Source organism: Pholis gunnellus (genome assembly GCF_910591455.1).
Source record: "Pholis gunnellus genome assembly, chromosome: 11".
Classification (NCBI taxonomy): Eukaryota; Metazoa; Chordata; class Actinopteri; order Perciformes; family Pholidae; genus Pholis; species Pholis gunnellus.
The window spans coordinates 19,349,465-19,372,724 of record NC_136538.1 but is presented as its reverse complement, the minus strand read 5'-3'; the positions used below and the strand labels follow the sequence as shown (position 1 = coordinate 19,372,724).

The following is a 23,260-nucleotide window of genomic DNA, read 5'->3' as shown; positions in this document are numbered from 1 at the left end:
GCTGAAAACAGTCCAACAAATGCAATATTTATTGTTTGAGTAACGTTTGCTAAGAACTACAATGCCCAAATTTTTTAGGAAATCACAAAAAATATATAAACATTTGTTTTACCCATTTTTTAGGAGTAATGAGAGCAAATGATCTTCGGGCAGAGTGTCAAACAGGGAAGGGAAGTCAGTAAGTATTGAGACACGAACAAAACCATTTTGAGAAAAAAGTGTAGTTTTACCCTTTAAAGATATTCATAGAAGTCCCTTCAAAACTCTGTATAAAGAATTGTCAGAATTAAAATAAAGCTGTTTTTAATATTTCTGAAAAAAATTGACAAGTACAGGAAGAGTTTCCTGGGTTTATGTTGGGAGCTAATCCCTTCAACACATCCAAAAACACTCTAGACCTGTATGTATGGAGCTGAGAAACTGAATGACTCAATACAGTAAAGTTATCCATTACAACATGGATGCATATTTATTATCAGGAAACTTGAAATACAAGGTTGTAATCCAAACATAGACTGAGGTAGTGTACAGTTGACATATGGAGATATGAGGCATTATATAACACATTAGCACAAAACAAACTTGTGTTTTTTTACATCCGTACCCAAAAAATAGCATTCATCTGCATTCTAGTGGCTAAATATCATCTATCATTATTAAATATGATGAATGAAAAGTTAGTGTGCTGTCCCTTTTAAAGCTTTGTATTAATATATTGAATATCAGCGTGATTCAACTTCACCCAAGTTCCATCTGTACGGGGAAATAATGACACTGATCGGGTTCCATTCAGTCCACTGCTCCTTTTATCTACCTCTGAATACACGAATGCTTTTGTGGCGAGCTGAAGGAGGACAGTAAATATGAAATTAGCATTTCTCCGGCTTACCGCACCACTGAGCAATACATTATCAGAGCCATAAAAACGAAGACAGATCCGGGGCCGTATTTTCTTTTAGTGTTTCTTCGAAGAACAGTGATTCAGTGAAGCTTATTGGGTAGAACACATGCCTTGACACTGCCAAGACTCCTATCGGAGACTGCCCTGAATTTAATTCTGTTACAGTTTGTGTGCACGTGAAACTCTCTCCTTCGAGAGAATCAGCGCCTGATCCTTTGAGTCGTAGCTTACGGACAGATTTTGCCGGGTCTGGCGGGTGGTGAAAAAAGTGTCTGCTCAGCTGCATTTCAGCCACGTTTGGACGGATTCTGTGGCAGTGAGCCCGGTTGGACGAGGAACTGGACTCAGCAGGTTGTTCTGGTTGTCTGGTAGCAGGGATTCTCGCTCCGATAGAAAGTCAAGGTGACTCACGGTGGGCGAGACGTCCACTCAAGTCCAATCTGAGCAAAGCAGTAGAGGAAAGCCAGCATAGGCGGAGCCATGGTCGACCAGCCTAAAATGAAAAGAATGTATTTATCTGTGACAGGAAATATTTAGACTGCTAAATTCTGATGCGTTTTCCAGGTAGCTACTACAAAGACTTGCATTCTTTTACAAGAGCAAGAGAGACAGCGAGCAGTAGACGGTTTGGTTAATTCTCTGTGCTGTGCTGTGTTGTGTTACGGTTACTCTCTTTTTCTATTTATAGCCGTGTCTTAGAGGGTCGAGCAGGCAGGTAAAGACAGCTGTCTGCACCTCCTCCCCAACTGGCTCTCCTCCAGATTATCTCAGTAACCTGCACCTGCAGCCACAATGCTTTTCAATGGTCTATTCTTTCCCATTCATGTCAAAATCTAATTCACATACACACGGGCTGCTTTATGCACAGCTGGACTGTCCGTTTCCTGTCTGCAGAAGAGAAAAGGCTGCATGGGCTACTGCTAGAAAAACCCAGATTTTCGCAGATAAATATTTATGCTGTGCTGACGTGCACGTTTGCAGGAAATAGGCATAATTTCCAGTAAATGCCAGCTAATTATTAATGTTGGTTTAATTACATTAGAAATGCTCATGAGCGATTACACATGTGATGCATTTCTGACATCTAGATCCATCACACGAAGCCTTTTAGCTCGGGGCCCTGCGTGCACCACGAGCAAGCGTTGCAGTTTCAAGACGTCCCAGCGTTTTGTCTTTGCAGTTATGTAAATTTCATTAAAGCCCTCAGTGTGAAATATATTCCCCAACCAGTAGTCTAACCTTTGCTGTTACTAACTAAGAGCAGAACTTAGAGGAAGCATACACCGCGAGTCAACATGTGAGTTACTTTGGGCTACATCTAAGAAGTGATCTTTTACATTGTGGAACGTAGCAGTTGTTGCTTAATACTAACTCCCGGCACAGAGAGTGGGAAAAAAAAGAAAAGTCTCTTCCAGTTGCATGTTACCATGACTCTAATCAACCGGTGCTATAATTACACCACGGTTTCTTTTGCCGCTTGATTAACAGAGTACTTTGTGTTCTAATGAGGTCAAAGTTGCAGAGAGGCAACTCAAAACTAAATAAAAAACTGCTTCTCAGTAAACTGACAACTTGTTGGTTGAGCTCTTCCTTCTCTACGTCTCTGGCTACGTTATATTCTGACTGATTACAACTCATGTGTGGGTCAGCACGTTAGCAAATGTGAGGTTGTTTTTACTAATACTAATGGCATCGCTCTAAGGAAAGCTCTGTCTGTCTGTCTTTGGTCCAGACTGAAATATCTAAATATTGGATTGCCATGAAATGTAGTGCAGACATTTATGTTCCCCTCAGGATGAGTTCAGATCTCTTCGGTGACCTCTGACTTTTCATCTAGCGCCATCATCAAGTCAAAATTGTAATTTGTTTAATACCTGACGAGACTAAATACCTGCAAAACTAATGACACAACCGTCATCCTCAGCTGTACTTTGCATCACTTGCATTCTCACATGCTACTCATTAGCTAAACCTGCTGAACATCCTCACCTTAGCATTATAATTGTGAGCATGCAGGCACGCCGACGTTAGCGTTTACCTAAAAACCATGCTGTGTGCACGCACAGCCTCACAGAGCCGATAGTGTTTTTCTAGAGGTGATGCTACTTGCAACCAGCGATAGAACGACATCAGTCATTTTACTGATATTATACTTAAACAGACATGAAATGACAGTTTTCATTCAAACTAACATAACGCAACGCTTCATTTTCCTTTTTGAATTAATACGACGCACCGTGTCTCCTGGTATGTTGCAATTTTAGGTTATTAAGACTTTAGGTTATTCTTACACTGGGGCTTTTGAAGACAACAAACACCGCAGTTAACATATATTCAACGACGGTGTGATCAGGAATTCGTTTTTTTGTTTCACCGAAGAGGTCACAGAGTGCAATTGCACCACTGCCTGCACCAGTAAAAAAGCGCAGACAGTTCTGATTTAAAAGCATTGATCTCATGTTAATGAAGCAAACCGCAGCGATGTTTTATTGTGCAGACACATGCAGATACTTAGGAACTGCCTCAGGCCTTTTCTGGTGGATCCATTTCATTTCCATTTAAAGTACAAAACCACGACTACACTAGCAACAACATGATCAAGTGGTTTGTTCAAAGGTCTTTCTAAACATTTCAAAGTAAGCATCAGGCATCTTTATTTTTACTATCATATGGTCCGAAATGAATTTTCCTAAAGGCAAGCTGAGATTCTCCGTTTAGTTTCTAGGTCTTACTCTGAATAATTCACAGCAGAAACGGTGTTTTAAAACACCCTGTGAATACTTTTAGGTTTCTCTTCACTTATTTACACCGAGTCTGCTAGACGAGGCCTAATAGTTACACACGATTTACTGTGAGCTTTCCTCGCCTCACAATAACTCTTTTCCTGTCACAATGAAGCTTAACTGGCGACTGGAATATTCGTCAGGCTGCTGGGCTCGACTTGACGAGGCCCAAAGACGTGTGCCATTAACGGAAGATGAATGCTAATGTTGTTCTGGGTCCTGCTGGATGTGGAAACAGGAAACACTAACACCGGCTTTATCAGATAATGTCACTGTTGTGTTTACAGCTTGACCCCAAGTGGTCCAAAAAAAATCAATTAATGCTGCTTTAAAAATGAGAAATCGCTGCTTTTTAATTCAGCATTAACTGTTCTTGTCAAAACTTATATATTTATATTATATGATGAAGTTCCAGCGCTGAGCTCTCGGCACTGACTCTGCGCCCACCCCGGTGGCGAGTGCAGCTCAGACTGCTTATCTTGAGTCGACAGGCTGTTAGGAGGGGCTGCCATCTTGCTTTAGGTACCAAATGAGCCAAATAAAAACACAGGGAGATAAACAGGGACTGGCACAACCACAAAGCAGATGTCTCTGTACTGATGCAGATGCATCAAATGGTCCAGTGTGACCTCTTCTTACAACACACTTTTTATAGTCTCGTCTCCCTGTGATCCTTACCTTCCCTCACCATCTGTTCTTATTTCAATTGTTTTGTTTGGACTATGTCTAATTGCTTGATTTTAATTATAGTTGTATGTATATCTTTTCATTGTTTTTTGAAATAGTTTTTACGATTAACATTTTTCCTTTTTCTTCACTTTTCTATTGTTTGTTGTTTCCCCCTCATGTAAAGCGCCTCATAAACATTGTTTTGTAAAGGTGTCATTATCGTCATTATCATCATTATCATCATTATCATAACCAGAACCTCAAAATAAAGACTTTGGTCTCTCTCTAATTGTTGCTTTAGACGTACTATCGTTAGCTGCTGTCGCCACTGTAGAAGGTGAAATGTCCCGCGATGCAACTGAACAGTGACTGATAGGACTCTACAACCGAAACAAATGTATGAATATCATCTGCTCCCGAGTGTCATGGAGGACAATTTACCTTGAATGAAGACACGCTTCCAGAAGATTCTGCCAACATGTCCCCCCCCAAGAAACACCAGATTAGAGAGGATGAGCATGGCAGTGGAGAAGGCAGAGAGAAGGGCGATGCAGCGCCTCTCCATCGCCGCAGAGAAGGTCTGCTCCTGGGAAAGCAGTAAATAAATAAGTAAATTGCAAAAGAACCACAAGAGATTTTCATCGTAAATCTGAGAGGCAAAGAGTAGCAAAGCATCTGGTACTAATGAACCGTGTGGCCATAAACTAGAAGGATTACAGTCAGCCATCAGACTTATTACTATTCTGAGAACATGAACCTTCTTCCAAGGCCAGAGTCCAAAGAACCCAGATGAACATTTCTATTGTTACTAGAAACTCACATTAGTGTTGCTCCTTTCTGCCAATTAGATGTGACAGGATCCAACCAGTTGGTCTCCTGTCTGTATTTACTGTCGCAGCTCCAGGCATCATCTCTTATTAAATCAGATTACATTTCTAGCTACAAGAAGGATTCCATCATCTTCACACATCTTAACTGAAAATCCAAATGATGGAATAACCAGGGAATTATATCTATGTACAATTTTAATCTCTTTTAACATGCTTTTTTTGGGGGTTTTCAAATTGGATTTGGATTTGAAACTTACAACAATGGAGCGAATAAACGACGAGGCAAAGAGAGACTTCAGTCCATTTTCCACCAGAACTCCAGCCCAATTCATCAGGGCCCAGTACTGCAAGTAGTCGTGGCCGCCGTGCCAGAGGCAGACGAAGCCGAACGCAAGGCCGGTCGATAACACCTTGTAAAGACGACCGTGCCGTGAACCCCCCAACGGCACATAGATGTATCTGCAACATGAGTTCATGAGATAAAACGAAGATTTAAAACAGAATGAGTAAAACATTATGCATGCATTGAATTCCACTGTGGATTAAATGAGATTACACTTCATGTGATTTCAAAATAGCAGCTGTATATTCATATCCCACATGAGGTGAATCACACCCCCGACAAGCAGTTAAGATCGTGGTTGCTTGTCGCGAAGACAAAAGGTCTCAGATATTACGAGCAGCTCGTCTGTCCCCCGAGGAACCGACAGTCTCAACATGCGACATCACTCCAACACACTTAGAAGCAAACAAACAGGTTCTGTCTGGTGCTGCTGAGCTGGGAACTAATTATCTCAGCCACCCTGTGGATAATCAATGCTCCCGAACGATGAAGCAGCATTTTGTGAGCCTTAAATAGAGTGGCCAGCTTGGCCATATTGGAGGATGAAAGTATAGGTGCAAGAGCAGATGGAGAGGAACCAGAGTGTTACAGCAAACACCTGAACACACGGAGTATATCTGATCAGTCCATTCAGATTAATTCGATGTAGACGGATGCTAAACAGCTGTTGGTCCAAATATGAAAACTGCAAGACATACATTACTGCGATAGATGAGTAATCAGTGTGTTATGTAACACCTGAGTACTGACAGCAGATGGTGCAGACAACGTGCGTACACACAGCTCAATCCAAGCCCCCACTTATTTATTTCTAATTATATAAATATTATTTTGAACTATTTTCGCCCCATGATTCCGTGAGCATATGCTCCTCCTCGTGGTGTGGCAGCAATAACTGAATCAAACAACCAGTGAGAGCTCTTTTGTTGGTGGATATGTATGAAACAAGAGAACCTGAGACACAGTGGCACACAGAGCGTAATCTAATGGTTAAGAATGAGCCACTTAGCTGCTCAGGGAGACGGGGTGTCATGCCGAGCACATCATTTAACACCTACGCACTCATCTAGCGCACTTCAGACAATTTCAACAGAATTTCAGAACTGCATTAAAAGCTCTTTAAAAGCACTTTCGCGAGAAAGAACGCCGGGGCATTGTGTCATGGGTATCGTTCTGCCTCTGCAGTGGGATAATTGCAAGTGATGCCATTAGGCAGGATAGAAGCATTTTCAATGGACACGGATTAAAATGGCAACTTGCATTTGCAATTTACAAAAGGTGCAGCTCACCCCAAAACCAAAAAATACATCGAATACAGAGCAGTTTCAAGTAGGAACTGGTTTTCTTTCAACCATAGTTCCTGCATGAAACTGCCCACAACAAGGTTCTGTGATTTTGGCGCTTTAAACATCAGTAGCCTTGTGACATGTCGTCCCATTATATTGGAGAGAAGGCAGACTTCTCCACGGCCGATACCTCCAAAACTAGGCAACTCACACCAAAATATTGATTAATAGCACTACAGCTAAGAGGACAAATATGTATTTTTGATTTCGGGGTGAACTGTGCCTTCAAAATCGGCTATTTTTTATCAAATGAAATGGATCCTCCTGTAGCCGTCTCCAAAACGATTTAATTCTCAACTAATCTTTAACACCTGAAAAGCGGGTGTACATGCACGCCATCATACGTGTCAACACAAAAGCTAATTAGCGAACAACAACCAGGACAAGGGAGCCTTTTGACAGAATATCAGTGTGTTTTCTGACAACCGTGCAACTGCAGCGTCGCCTTAATGGAGCAACCCGCGTCTATCAAGTGGATCACAACCTCCCAATGGGCTGGATTCAGCCAAGTGTGCATCATTAACAAGCAGACAAGCTAATAATGTACGTTGTCCAAAGTACAAGTGAGCTGGCACATAATGCTCCCATTACATATGCACATATTAAACAAGGAGGCATTTCACCAGGGTGCAGGAACAGCAGCACAACAGAAGAACTATTCACCAACAGCATCCGAGCTCATAATCATGAGAAAGCCTACATGCAAATGCAGCATCCTCGTCCATTGTGATGAAGCACGTGGGTCGGCAGCAGGAGAATGGCACCTTCTTTCTTTTTTTTTAAGGTTATTCAACTGACAAGTTCATTGCCCTGCTTGAAATGAGCTCTTTACAGTAAGTGTGTGAAAAATAACAGATACAAGGTTGAATAAACACACGGCACGCTATTCAAAATATGAAAACTATAAATAGATTTAAAGCTATAAATATATATGTATGTATACCAGCTATGGGTGGAGTGAGAGATAGACAGAGACAAAAATAGATTTTAGAGACAGACAGACAGACAGACAGACAGAGAGACAGACAGATAGATAGATAGACAGATAGATAGAGTAGATGATGGATAGACAGACAGAAGTCTAGATATTCTAGAGTTATTATTTGATTTCGATGACATTTCACATTTTTAGTAAGCATTAACATCTGCATTAGTCTGTCCTCTGCTCATGGAGTGCCTCTTACCTGATGAGCCATCGATACAGGCCCTCGTCAAAGTGCCTGAGAGAGAACAAAAAAAAAAAGAAATGAATATTGAGTCCCACATTTACATAATAATACAGCACTGTTGTAAGAAACACCTGAGCTCTGGGCTTCACATGCCGGATGTATGATGGATGTGTGTTTGCGTGTGCACTCTTTGGTCATTAAGAAGATTAGAAAAAAGGTTTTTTTTTGTGTGTGTGCGCTGCCTATAAACTGAATGATGTCAGTGGACAGCTTTATGCATTCCATCAATGTTGTCAACATTGGCCGGCTCAGCACACACAAGCCGGATTGGAGTGCATCGGTGTCAGCACATCGGTCGATCTGGTCCACAGCCAGTGCAATTTTTACTGCAAAACCAAACACACAGCCTTCCACGTCGATTGTATGTACTCCGAATTAAGAGAGCAGTCTCTCATTTTCAATTACATTTGGGAACAGAGTGATTTAGCCATTAGGAAGGGCCATAAAACTCTACAGCCCTTGGTCATTCTATAGAATAACCATGAGGGGAAACAGATTTGACTCACAGTCAAACACTGTTTTTTGACTTGCATGTTTCTTTCTTGTGTATTGGGAGGTTTGTTCTGTTTGAATCTTGTTCATATACTCAATTACTAGTTTATTAGGTACAGCTAGCTAATAGATCAATCCTGCAATACAATAAATCCTAGGAACGTTTTAATTAATTCATTATTTTATTGCCTTATCTAAAGTATTTTGTGCTATATCCTTTAATTTTATTATTGTTTTGGAGATTGTAGTTCGTGCATCATACAGAGAGAAGTTTCTGTTATTTTGCCTACTCTTATTCATATAAATGGGGCGGACAAAATAATAGAAACACCAGTTAGTATAACGCGATACAGCTCAACACCACAAACTGCAACTTCCAAAATTGTCAAACAACAAAAAAAATGAAGAATATAGCCTTCATATAAGCTTATTAAAGGTAGGATCTATGGTAGGACTGTTGAATCAGACAGCGTTGGTTTTAGCTTGGTGTACCTAATAGACTGGTGACTTGGCATATATCAGAGGAAACAACAAATGTCACTGTGACACAAAAACATTCACCATTAAATATACCTGAAATGTTTTTCTAAGCAGTGGATGTGCTGTTGCCTGTAGCCGTTTTAAATTTGAAGTCTTGCTGATTATAGTGCCGTATTCCCATCTAACAAGCACTGCAATGTGTGTGTGTTTATTTAACTTGAGCAATTGTGACCCCTTCAGCATAAAGCAGGCATAGTCTTTCCCTTCGCTTGGTCGCAAAAGTGTTAAATGAGCTTATTAAATGCAACACTCGTCAAGACATTTACTTTAATAGGGGTAGGTAGGACATCAATTATTCAGCATGAGGTGTTCGTGTGTGTGTGTGTGTCTACAAACTCATACCAAACAAGTGCAGCAGAGAGGGGGGGGGGGGGGGGGGGAACTACAGAATAGCACATTTCTACCTTGAGAGGAAAGGAAGGAGGTGAGATAAAACAGACACACCTGTGAGCTGTGGGGAGGGAGAACTAACAAGCACAGAGGGGAACAAAAAAAAGGGGTGAGAGCATCTAAAGGAGAGGATAACGAACGGTTTAATCCGGTTTCTGGACATCTTTGCTCAAAAAAGAAAAACTGTAAGGTGTATAAAAGTCACCAAGTGGCCGTTCCTGTACTTTCATTGTGCAAGGATGTGCTGCTGGAAGTGTTGGGATGATTCACTACCTCTTTAACCTGCTTGGATGGAAACGTCTGTGGACTTCCTTTTCTTTGTTAAAACTACACATGTCAAGTCTTCTTTCTTGCAACTCTCCAGGCGTGTCCTATTCTCCTGCCTCAGGTTAATGTGCAGAGCCCCTCGTCCACCTTCCACACCCGGCCTAATAGCATCTATTTCTGTACTGCCCCTCATCCTGCTCATTGTCTCCTCGGACAGTTTATTTAATTAGGGGGCATTTGATTTTCACATCAGGAGGCTGAATTTGAAATTGGTTTCTGTTGATTTAATGGACATTTTATGAGCGAGAGATGTTGATTGATACTTAATATATTTAGATTATGAAGTGGTTTGAATACAAAGAGGTTTAGTTGATGGTTTATGTTTATAACCCTTGTTGCCAAAGCACAGTGAGCACTTAAGGCACTTGACATTACATCAACCTTTTTGTTCAACAATAACACGAGATGCAAGCTTTTCCTGTCATTGACGTGTTAAGGAATGCTATGAATACCAATACTGCACTTTATTTATGTCAGTGGTGTTAACTGTGATTTGTTCCACGATATGATCTTACCTCCACATCCCTGTAAAACTGTACATGATGCTGACACAGCGGGGAAGCTTTGGGGGAACTAGTTTATCCAGAGTAGCCAGCGTGGACGGAAGGCCAAACAGCACCAGATACTTCACAAAGAAGAACTGGACCAGTGCCAGGGCCAGACCTCCTGTAGCAGGAGGGAAAGGAGGTCAAAGGAATATTTATTTTAATAATCAACACACGCTCTTTAATTGCCCCAAAGGGCTTTCTGATGTGCGCAGCATACAACACCCTGTATTATCAGACCCTCTTTTCGAAAAGGGCAAAACTCTCCTTTTTAAAAACCTTTTTTGATGAGCAAAAAATGTGAGAAATGTCAGAAGGAGCAACAGAGAAGGGATCAATAGTTGATGACTTGGCAAATATCATTTGTTGCTGACATAAAAGAGCTGCTGAGGACAGAATTGCAACAAAAATAAAAGCCAATAAATGTTCAGTTTCTATACCTGCTTATGGAAACTAGGGGTCAGATTGGGACAATGGTGACTGAGTAAATGACCAATAATTAATTAATTAGCAAGAAACTTCTAAATTAGCTTCACATCTAAAATATGATCAATATGAGGCTGTGTACATGCAGAGTATTTATAGACCACAGTGGCCACCTGCGTAAACACAGTAACCTGCAAAGACACAAAGGGGTTATCTGAGGGTACGTAGCTGATTTATGACTTCAATTTGTGAATAAATAATGCAAAAAGCAAATAAATAAATAAATACTTTATGAAAATATAAACAAAATCCCACCACAGATCAAAACGGCTGGTTATGAATTGAGGCCAATGAGTACGACCGTAATCAGCACATCTGATGAACCAACTAGTTCCTTTGGGGGTAACTCGTTTTAACTTCTGCATCTTGAAAATGTGTTCAGAGTGTGTCTGAATCGACTGGGGAAACATTGAAGCTACAAGTCTACATCATACTGTACACAACAGCCTAAAAATACATGCAGCACAAAGACTTACCCAAGGCCCAGGGAGGGAGGATTTCTAAGTAGGTCTCATTGGACTGGATGGAGTGCATGTACATTACATGGATCAGGTATTCTGCGATGCACCACCACAGAATAATACGTCCCAATCTGAGCACCAAGTAACTAAAGACAGCTCTGTTTCCATCACACTCCTCAGAAGACCTCCGCATCTGCAAGTGTAGAAAGTCGGCTTGTTGTTAACAAACATCTAAAAAATGAAAGTTAAATTCCTCTTGTAACAACCCCACCGAGAAGAGAACCCTCAGTCGGCGGTCTTACCTGCTCGATGTAATCTTGGTACGTAATAATGGGTCCGTTGTAGAAAAAAGGATGATAGAAGGTGTATGAAAACAACCAGCCGAGCTGCACAACTCCACCCCGGTCTGCAGGGCCCCAGCAATGCTCCAGGCTGAAGCTGATGAAGCGCAGACCACATACAGCGACGCTGAAGAGGAGCAGATAGTACTCCTCCTCGGTCTGATACCAGCCCCTCTGAGGAATACCGAGACGTGGCCAATTATTTTTAACACATTCCTGGGGAAGCCTTTATATTAATAGTTACGATCTGACACTAAATTTTGCTGTTTTTAAAAAAAATATATATGACATTTAAATGAGAACATTAGCGGGTAACAGCATATTTAGACACTATGAAAATCTGTCAACACAGGAATAAACTTGTGACAACTTTTAATGAGGCCCGCTTAACAGCTTTGGGAATATGATATCTCTCGAAATAGAGCTTGAACACGGGACTAAACTGTGTGCTATTTTTTTTTGTGTGAGCACAGGAGTCTGTCGGGTCTATTTCACTTACTAAAATCACATTTCCAATCATTGTACCTGGAGCATAGTTGCCTGGCTGTAATCACGTTTGTGTCAGTTAGATTAGGTTTACAAGAAGAGGGTGTTAGGACGACCCTAAGGGTTGTGGAATACTAAGAGCCAGTGTCAATAATGATAAATATATGTACACATGACTGGCATTGAGTTCCTGAAGTCATATTAAAGCTGAATTAAAATGTTTTTTAATCATTCTGTTGTATTGAAGAAAATGCAGTTTGGTAAAATACAACTTTGTTGTGGTAATTCTCTCATTTTCACTGCAATACATGTTTGACTTTTAGAATACGAGTACTCTGTTAGGATGTCTCCCACTGCCTCACACTGGTAGCTATTTTCAAGTGCTTATAGGGAGAGTTTTCTCTAAACCTCTGGAAATAGTATGCTTAGTATGTAAATGCCTTCAATAAATTCACTCAATATCTTGCAGTGGGGACATAGGGAAATGCAGCTGAGTGGCCAAATGGTTGTACTTCCCCTTAGTATTGTGTGCCCCCTTGTGTTCTTTACAAATATAACATTTAGTGATAATCAAATGGTAGGTGAAAGAATTAATACGATCTTAAAATGCACTTAGAGTAACATAGCATAAAACAGTTAATTCATACAATGCTATTATAGACCCAAACACACACGAGATGCAGTCCCTTGCTCATCCTTACTCTGTTGCGTTTTGTCTGCTGTTAATGTCTTTTGCTTCTAATAAAACATATTTTACTCGTCTGTCCTATCCTTCTAATGCAAAATAAAGACACCCCACCAAAAACCAGGAACCAGTGTAATCCCGGTGATCCAACCCACCTGGATATCTTGAAGTGGTTGGATGTGAAGTGTGGAGAGCAGCAGCAGGTTGACGGCCCATGACAGAGCTGACTTTCGCAGTTGGGCCACTGAGAAGGACAGGCCCAGATGTACCAGCACCACACTCACTCCTTTAATCCCCAGCACACTGCTGGCTGCTAAGAAGCCATATATCGTGAGTGCTGGCACCCTAAACTGTTGCAGGAACATAAAACACGTGTTGGATTAAAACATCTCCCACCTGATGGCAATATTCCACTTAACCGTACTGTAGCAGCTGCTTCCTATACCTTGGGGTAAAAGATGCTGGTCAATCTTGATATCACGCCGTGACCAACAAGAGTCCACAGCAAAGACTTCTTGGCCCATTCCGTCCAGAAAGTCCACTCAAAGTCTGATGGGTCCTGACAAACACACAACTAACTTCACCATGGGCCTTTAAATCACACCTGAAGCCTGTTGAAAAGGCGCTTTGAATGGTCAAAAATGTGTCAAGGAGCCAAATGGATAACTTTAGATTAGGTTAGATTAGGACTGCACACTATGGACTTAAAACAAACTTGTGTTGTTTCAATTGGGGTTTTAATCAGTAATCTCCACATTGAACTTACCCTTTTAAAACCCTGAACGAGGCCTTTTTCCAACTGGAATTCTCTCTCTAATCCTGCTTCATGCTCTGAGGGAACGAAACGAGGGAAACATCTTCATTTTTCTTGAAACCTTTCTTCTCAATACATTGAACCAACGTACAGATATAAATCTGATCTGCTTTACCTTTGGAGAATCTGTGCAGCTGGTAGAACGAATACAGATGAGAGCCGAAGGACAGCACCCAATATGCAAGGATCTCTGCCCGTGGCAGCGGTGCCAACTGGGCCTTTGATTTGGATTTCATCAGGCAAGATCACAGCACTATAGTTCTCCTAAAACAGTCAAATAAGAAACTCTGTTAGTGGCAATTTGTTACTGGACTACTTGAGATTAAAATAACATACAATATATCACATGGACGTGAAACTGAAAATACTTTCTTTATTGTTGTACATGTCTTTTTTTTTTTAAAGGATGGATGAAACTGCCAGAAAATGTCATTATGGACATCCACACAAGAACACGTTAATACATTAAACTAAATCTGATTGTATTGTACATTTTTTATTGTTAGCACCATCATATCTGGAGACCAAGCACACATTGAGGTAAGATGGCGAAGAAACTGTATTTTACTGTAACGCTATATAACGTTATAATGAGCCTCGTGGGGTTCCGTTAAAAAAAACGTTGGCCACTGCCGTTGCTAGGTAACACTGCGCCCAGAAAGTAGCGTTGACTGTTAGCCACCTTACCCAGTGACCAAACCAGCTAATTAGCTAACGTTTGTTGTTATCGTTACGTTTGTCTTGGTAGTTGAAATAAGGCCACTAAAGCCAAGACGGTGTGTGTGTGTCTGTGTGTGTACAAGTGTTCGTGTTGATTTAATTGTTCGTTTTATTCACATATTGTTTACTTTATCTGAAAACTTCCCCTTAAGCTATCCTACTCGAACGGCAGTCAGTTAGCTAACGTTAGCTTAAGCTAGCTAATCGTTTTGAACAAGTTGCAGTTTTACCGGTTAATACTGTGCCGGTGTCCATAGCGACGCGGTAAGCTGTAGACTGCATTGACTGATAGCGCGTGGACCAGAAGATCATGATGTTAGCATCCAACGTTAAAAGTTATTGAATTCTTCTTCTTTTTTCCTGGTTTCATTCGTGATAACTGGCAAACAACTTTTTAGAGCACGACTGCCCCCAGCTGAGCGGGGGTGGCATGACATGAAGGCTTCATTTGAACCCAAAACATGACATCTGCCTGAACCTAAAGAGGTCAAAGTTAGCTACTCCTCCAATCAATTACTTACTTTTTGATACTTAATATTTTTACTTCATTATAATTAGAAGATTGTTCAAACAAAAAATATGTATATATAATAAAAATAGGATGTATTGAATAACTGAACTACTCAACAGTATATATATATTTTAAATGTACTCCACCTCAAATCTAAAACATGATCATGCTGCAAACATATATTATATTTGTTATAAACTCAGTTTAGTGAGTACTTTTACTTTAAATACTTTAAGGAGCCCTACATTCTGCTGATAATTCTTGTCTAACTAAATGTTATGTATGACTACTTGTAATGGAGTATTTTCATAGGGTGATAAAAGTTAAGTAACCAATAATAATAATAGACTAAGAATACAAATATATATAGCACCTAACTTTATACCCTGAAATAATAAAAGATGACTTCTTATAAATGAGCTGTTAATAGCCAGACACTTCTGACATTTAAATGTTACATCATCATGCCACATGAAGTATTTTCACACACACAAAATGATTTCCCTTGACATTTTAATCGCTTAACAAGAGGACTGTTACAGTTTGAAAGGGTTTATAGTTGAGAAACTGTGTTTTCACAGTAAGTTATTGGATCAGTAACTGACTCTATGCATGCTTTTCACTCAACAAATAAACAGAATATTAACAGCAAAAAAAAAGGCACTGGGAAATAACTCGACATCAAGACAGTGTGCACAACAGTAACATAGCATAAATCTACCCTTCACACTTGATTCATTCTTTCCTCATTGACTAAATATGCAACTTCTCAACAAGAGCAACCACTTTTATTTAGACTCAACTCTTGAACTAAACGTTTGATGTTTCATCCCCCCTCAGCATCTATACCTTGTTTCCTTGCCTTACAACTGAATACAGAGCAACATAAGAACATGCCCACATTTCCTCTATGCTTTCAGTTATCCAGAGATTCAAATTCCTCAGCGTAACAGTTAACTGTAAGCTCATCTGTCGTGTGTGTGTGTGTGTGTGTATGCATATTCTTTCACAGCTCGTCGGTCTCTCCATCGCAGGGCACAGCCTCTGTCTCCATATGAAAGGAGCCGGGCTCACCGCTGCCCACCCAGCCAATAGGAGTGCGGTTGAAGGAAGGCCGGCCGTCTTGTTGGTACACCACTGGTTCAGGCTCCGGTGTGACCTCAGTTACTGGCATCTGGAATTTCATCAACAGGTTGGCCTTCTCGTAGCCGCCAAAGGGCATGGCAGACCTATAGCAAAACCGAGGTGAGAGGATTATTAAAGCCCCTGTTTGTTACAAAGCACCTACGGTACAAAGTCGGGCCTTGAGGGAAATACCTGTTGAAGCATTTGTATTTTCGCGCATCGTGTTTTTCAATGGGACCAGGCATTCCTGTTTTCAGAGTGGCTATCAGAGTTTCATCACCCTTCATGGCTTTCTCCCATGGCGACTTGTATGTCTTCATAAGAAGCAACGCCTTAGATGCTTCATCGCTTCCACCTCCAAGAGAACACCCATGGCTAGAGAATTAGACACTCTTGACTACAGTTAGTAGCACTTTAGTAGCACTCATTTAAAGTTGAAAAACCTGAAAAACTTGTTTTTTTGAAGTTGAAATTGATTTAAGCAATATTTGTGGATCATTAATGTTGATGAAAATGTAGGGAAATATTCTTATTTGATTTGTTTCAAGAATTAGAGAAGGAAATCAATACAACTTTCTCTTTCATGCTCAATATGTGGCCAGCAGCTGGTTAGCTTATAACAAAGATTGGAAACATAGGGAAACAGCTAGCCTGACTGTCTATTTTACAAAATATGCAATCGTCTCACAAATGTACACATATCTCATTAGTTTAATCCATAAAAAACAGAGTGCAGTGTGCTCTAAGATTACTGGACCTTAAAATAGAAAAATAAATGCCACCAACCTTTGAGTGCAGACCCGTCACTGGCTCCTTCTCCCTTTCCACCTTTCCCATGGTCGCCCCCACCCAGTCCTCCTGCGCCTCCTGCGCCTCCTGCATCTCCTGCACCTCCTGCTCCTCCTGCACCTCCTGCTCCTGCCTTTTTGCTTCCAGGCTTTGGAGGCGGCACAGGGGCCCCTCCATGACCCATCCCTCCGAAATGCTGCAGTCCAATCTGTTTGCTCACATAATGCCCACCGACGTTTATTATGTCACTTCCCATCTGACCTCCAACAAACTTCTGGAGGTTGTCCTGAAAGAAGAAATAGATAGATAGGTAGATACGCTTCTTCAAGCATTGACATGAGTTCCTCTGTGGAATATCTGGATGCATTATTCACATTGTATCATTAAATTCATACAATTTCCTTAAAGGGGTTTGTGTCCTCCATGAACTATGCTCTCACCATAGACTCACTGCAGAAGACGTCAGGGTTGTTCTCCCAGATGAACCTATCCACTCTCTTCTGCCTAATCCTGAACATCTTGGAGCCTTTGTTCTTCAACAGGGAAAGCTCCTCCAGCATGATGTCTTTGGGAGTCCTGATCTTTGTTCCCAGGTCGAACTCAGATGCCTCTGGCTCCGACGCATACTCTAGGTAAGGGACATCGGAACAAATGAGCGTTACATTTAGAAATGTCCTAATGTGAAATACTAAATGTTACTTATTAGTCTAGCAGTCTCTGTAGAGAGACAACCTTTGGTTTCATTACATCTACAATGTTTCCTCATCTTTTTTTATATATATATGTGTTTCCCCAGAAATAATTGAGACTAACGATTCACACTTTAGAACACGTACGACTTTGTTTTCACACCTGACATTTAGTGACTGTTAGTGGTAAATAAGTACAGTATCCTGAAAGGGTAAAATACATAAATCCTTTCAACTAAAGTCAACCTAGAATCATGCATATTTAGTTATATTAATTATTTATTTTTATATTGTATTTTATTATACTTCTTTCTTACTTGTACTGCAGGTACAACTCCATATATCCTGTGAGATTAGTTCCCATCTGCAGTACCTATCATCTATCATACATCTATTAATATATGTTGTGTTTACATGTACGAGCTGCACTGATTATATGAGTTAGTTTTCTTATTCATGGACCTTCATGCCAGCCTTACCATGCTGAGCGATATGTGATAAGTCCGTTATCACCTTGGAGAGCTTTTTCCGCTTGTTTAGGGGGGTTGGTTTTGCATGAGACATGACTGGAGGTTCAGGAAAGAACATGGTGTACAGTATTAGGTTTACAGAAATCTACAGAAAAACATCATTTGAAACTGAACACATTCACCAGTGGTAGAAGTGATGAAAGTAAACCTCTTTCTCTCAAGAGACTAAAGCAAACTAATATCAAACTTCTCCAGAAAACTTTTCTTGTTGAACTATACATTTGATATAAATAACATTGTTTGAATTTTAGAATTTAGAATTAAAGGAAGCAACGTTTTCAATGCAGCAACTTGAGGATTGACAGATTGACGGTATGAGTAGCTGCAGGTTCAGACTACGGTTGAATTCACTGAAGGGAATGTTGTTGCCTTAGTTCCATGATACATTTGCACACAGTTGAAAGAAACTTCCAACGGACTACTTTGCGATCATCTCTGTTCACTCTTTCAACACTTACAGCCGTCAACAACCCCTAAAAGTGAATCCACAGGACACAATGTATAAGATGTATTGACCCTCCTCATTTTTCAAGTTCAAGGTGGATGTCAGTGCCCTCAGATTCCCTACATTCCCAAGTGAAACAGATATCTGCCCCAAAGGAAACATATAGCCTTACCGTGTGGTTCAGTTGTGTTTAGGGACACAAGTTCTGTACACAGGCTGAGTCAACATAAACAGAAGCACACTGAGGTTCAGGGAGAAATTGGTGATCAACGCTTTCTGGTGCCGTTCTACTGCAGTAGAGTTGAAGGCCTCAGGATCATAAAATAGCATCTGATCATATTTCCCCAATTTGCAGCCTACAACATGTAGGCGGGGAAAGTGGGAGCGATTACTGTCTCATCTGTCGAGATGTCCCTCACCATTGAAGCAAATGAACATTTCTTGCAACCTATATGGTGCCTTTTCAGTCTGAGAAATGCATCTGGTTGTTACGTTATCCGATGTGTTTATTCTACATTTTTTTGTCTTTCTTTATACATATCAGCACCTTCAGCAACCGTGTATCTAAGTGGCAAAACATCACATCACATCTACTGACTGTAACTCAACCCACCGCGGCTATTTTTAAAAGACATTTACAGCCAAGACATTTTAGGGACATGTAATGGCGTCATTCAACTATCAAATGGGCTTGACACAACCCTTAAGGACACAATACACACCTCCAGAACACAAGTGTATGTTCTAATCTCTCTCTAAACACCAGCGAGATCTGGAGCAGTTGTGGATGTTAATGAGGAAGGTTTTGGACACCGGTTTAGTTGCTTTAAATAATTAGTCTTTGGGATTTCTGGCGCTCAGATCCCCCCCCCCCCCCCCCCCTGTCAGTGTTTGGTAGCACCATATAAAATCTCTGCACCGCCCACAGAGAGGGGTGGTCAGCACATTCGTCCATTCCTTTGGTCATTTTAAGACGAACCAAGCAAATCTAAAAGTTGCGAAGTGAATCCCTGAGACATTTTTTCTCTTAATCGTAGGTAGAATCCAAAACATTTCCATCAAAAGCAAAGTAATAATCTGTTGCACTGGGTTTTTGATGTTTCCCTCCATTTTACCCCCCCCCCCCCCCGTGATCAACTGCCACAACGCAGAAATTATGTTTGGGAACATGTTGCATATCTTTATTGCCTCTGCCCATTTTTAGTTGTAACCAGAATTTAAACCCAAGCTGTTTTTGGTATAAATAAGCACACCGATGGGATGCAGATCCACTCACCGGGTTTTTGTTGCAATCCTGGGAGGAGAGACACACTTATAAATACCAAACAGAGAAGAGGAGACCCTTAAAGCTGGTGATCCGGATCACAAGTTTACAAATCCCTCTGTGCCTCTTGACACTACGTATGGCTGGACCCAGTTCCCGGGGAGTACAAAACCCGCTCCACACTCAGACGGCAAATCTTCCAGAGGGTTGGGGGTGTGGGTAGCGGCAGTGTTGGTGTCAAGAGGAGGAGGAGGAGGAGGAGGTTGAGGTTAGGAGTATGAATAGGTATTGCGGGGCTTTAAGGTGGGGGGAGAAGTCTCCCTTGGCTAGCTGAAAGTGCTGATGGAGATATTAAGGGAACAAAATCATTCTCACAGATGGTTCAGAAGCCTATATTTAGCAGCAAAGAAGGAGGCTCTAAGATAACCTCAAAGGACTGGGGTGTGTTAAGGTTGAGCATATGTGTGTATAATGTATTAAGACTCCTTTACTCCTCACATAACCCTAAGCTGCCACTACATTGTCACATTTTCAGTTTTTTCAGAAGCATCGTGACTGGACATGATGGACGTTTTGAGTGTGTCAAGCTGCAGGACTAATGCATGAATCAAATCTGAAAAATGTTGGTTGGTAGCCAGGATTTTAGAAATACTGAAGTCTTGTCCAAAGTTCCTCAGCACATACCCCCCCCCCCCCCCCCCCCCCCCCCCCCCCCCCCATGTGTTCCCAAATATCAATGGAATTGTAGACAAGCCACCATAAATAACATGATTCTTTTGAAACAATAATGTAAATGTCAAAGCATTCTCCACAAAGTCAGGATATACAATTCTTGTGGAAAAATACAAAATCCCTTTTTTTTTTTTTTTTTTCTTCCTTCTCTAAAAATGGTCACTTCTCATGTTGTTAAAATGTGTAGCTCTGTTCTCTACTACACTAAATGAATTGCAGAATTCTGAAAATACACTTTTATGACATATAATAAAAATAAATGAAAAATAATCATCACAAAAGTATGTCTTTCAACTGGGCTTAATCATCTCATATTTTACCATTAACTGGTGAAATGTCATAGCATCAGGTTTTAATCATTTATTTAAAATTCACAGATGTAATAATTCCATTTTTTGCAACAAACAATAACACATCGTAGTGTATACTGAATCGATCTTACTATAGATGTGACTATATACGTATATATATATATATCAGTATTTATATGATCCAAAGAGTTTAGCGAGTTTGCAGTTTTGTGAACTATATTGTGCATACTGTATGGGGTAGCATTGTCCTACTTGTGAGAACATTATTACCAGTTAAACAATCCTACTTAATCTCGAGGTTCCTCAACTGTCTTCAGGTTTTTATGAATGCAGCTTAAAGTTAAACTCTGGATCTGATGAGCGCTTTCTCTAAATGTTGGTCTGATTGTGTGCTGGTGAAATGAAATGAAATACAAAGTTGTGACTGACTACCAGCTACACTGTGCAGGTTTTGTTGATCTCCTGACTGAGTTAAAGTGTAGTTCTGCTATTTAAATGCCAAATTTAACTTGATGATCTACAGTATAGCTGTGGATCTGTATCACTCCTTCTTTAGTTTTGTACTGTAAATGGGAAAGTGGTACTTTTTGCAGCCGTGCATCTGAGCAATTGCCCAACATCAGTAGTTTTGTTTATCATAAATGTCTCACTTATATTCTGCTCAGATTTGTCTTATTTTAAGCACGCTCTTGTCCAGCCTCCTCTCACAATTACAGGTCTCAATCCCACAGTACTCAGAGAAGGCATAATTAAAGCAAATCATCTTTTGTTTTGTTTTCTGAGTTCCTATTGGCTGTGTCTCCCCTCAAATCACGTTTTTTATACTCATTTACTGTGCATAGGCCTTCTCAGGCTGATTCTAATTTCAGATTTTATTATGCTTTATTTATGCGTGCTTCTCTTTTTTGGCTGCTTTTACTCCCATTTTTGTTTTAATCTTCCTGTTTCTATTACTCCTCCACAGGCCTCTGTACCTCGGGGGCAATACATTCAGTTGCAAATGAAATGGCAGCCAAATATTACAATAAAGAGAAAGAGGGAGACATTAAGGTGTGAGGAATTAGATCATCTGAAAAACAAACTGGCTTATCTCACGGCACTTCTATTTCCGTCACTGAGAAAAGATATGATTTCATAGAGAAGTCCCATGAAGACTGGCGAATATGGTGTTTTTAATACATCTTGAAATAGAAACCTTATCTAACAGAAGCTGAGTTTTTAAAAAATATTTTCAAGCAGTTAAATTAAGAACCAATTCTTAATTACAGAAGTGACCTGGGAAATTGTAATGTCCTCCATGAATAGTCTTGTGTTTTTGGATATTAACAGCCCTATATATAGGCACTCTGTGAGTGTGGGGTTGGCAGCATGAAGGCCTTCTGACTGAACGCTCAGTCACAGAGGACTCCACAGCGCCACTCAGTGGCAAACGTTTTACAAATGTGAGAGGATGGGGAAGTGACTGTTAACACATTAAGTCAACATTTGAGGCAAAGTTACTCTTAAAATACTTTAATGAATACGCATTAGAATGAAACAGTTCAATAGCACAGATTGTGTATGTGCACACACATCTGATTGATTCTTGCGTGTGGAGCTCTGATGTGTGTGTTTGTGTGTGTGTAGAGAAATTGTAAAAGTGATAATGAAAACATTTGTTGTTTTGCTTATGGTCACTCAGCCATGCTAGATGCTGTGATTTATCAGTTAACAGGAGAGTCTCTCTTACTACCATACCGCCTCCCTGTGACTCAGTGGAGAAGTGGAACATGTGGAAAGCAATGTGATGACACTCCTGAATAAGGTCCTGACATTGTCTTTATTCTCAGCAGACACCTAACCTAAGACTCAACCACCTCTTCTGGGCACTAGACAACCTGAATGTCAAAAACCCATTCATATACAAAGGTGAGTGAAGGATCCATTCTGCTCAAAACAGAATGGAGTGTGTTTCTTTTTACAAATCTCTCTCTCTCTCTCTCTCTCTCTCTCTCTCTCTTCTCAACCTGGCACCCTCTTTGTTGCATGCCTGCGTATTACTTCTACCATATACTCCTAGTTAGCTCAACTTGTTGTAATTCTCTTCCTCTAATCTTATCATCATACTTGTATCAATGACAGTGACAGCGGGATTATTGCAATTTTCTCTGCATCTTAAGTAGAATAAGAAGAATACGTTTCCGTTATCATGTTTTATTCTGTATCTGTTTAATTCATGATCTTATTCTGAATTACCCACTCACACAGCCTGAAAGCTAGCCTCACCAGGCTTGTCTTAGTGGAACAGAATATGCTGAAGTAACTCTGCTTGATAGCAATCCTGCTTTGTGAAATGATCTGTCTTTGAAGTTGGAATAGATCTTAAGTCAAATGTCTCTCAGCTAAAAACTGACTATTCTATATTTATTCAAGTGCAGATAGACGTAACTGAACGAAGGCCATGCTGTGGTAAAAATGTACTTACTGTGTGTGTGTG

General features: G+C 40.5%; 2 protein-coding genes across 2 annotated transcripts; both read right to left on the bottom strand.

Moving 5' to 3' along the window:
• Positions 1-524: 524 nt before the first annotated feature.
• On the bottom strand, positions 525-14,630 carry hhat (hedgehog acyltransferase). Its single transcript, XM_079169391.1, has 12 exons — positions 14,619-14,630; positions 13,784-13,932; positions 13,621-13,685; positions 13,300-13,413; positions 13,010-13,204; positions 11,645-11,857; positions 11,358-11,535; positions 10,366-10,516; positions 8,057-8,092; positions 5,441-5,642; positions 4,795-4,939; positions 525-1,394 (listed from the first exon to the last, which is right to left on the bottom strand). Exons 2-12 carry the CDS (start codon positions 13,902-13,904, stop codon positions 1,309-1,311), a joined length of 1,506 nt encoding a protein of 501 aa, XP_079025517.1. The 5' UTR covers positions 13,905-13,932; positions 14,619-14,630; the 3' UTR covers positions 525-1,308.
• Positions 14,631-15,395: 765 nt separating this feature from the next.
• myoz1a (myozenin 1a) lies at positions 15,396-19,993 on the bottom strand. Its single transcript, XM_079169211.1, has 6 exons — positions 19,754-19,993; positions 17,982-18,068; positions 17,254-17,441; positions 16,811-17,099; positions 16,217-16,379; positions 15,396-16,128 (listed from the first exon to the last, which is right to left on the bottom strand). Exons 2-6 carry the CDS (start codon positions 18,064-18,066, stop codon positions 15,906-15,908), a joined length of 948 nt encoding a protein of 315 aa, XP_079025337.1. The 5' UTR covers positions 18,067-18,068; positions 19,754-19,993; the 3' UTR covers positions 15,396-15,905.
• Positions 19,994-23,260: the final 3,267 nt, after the last annotated feature.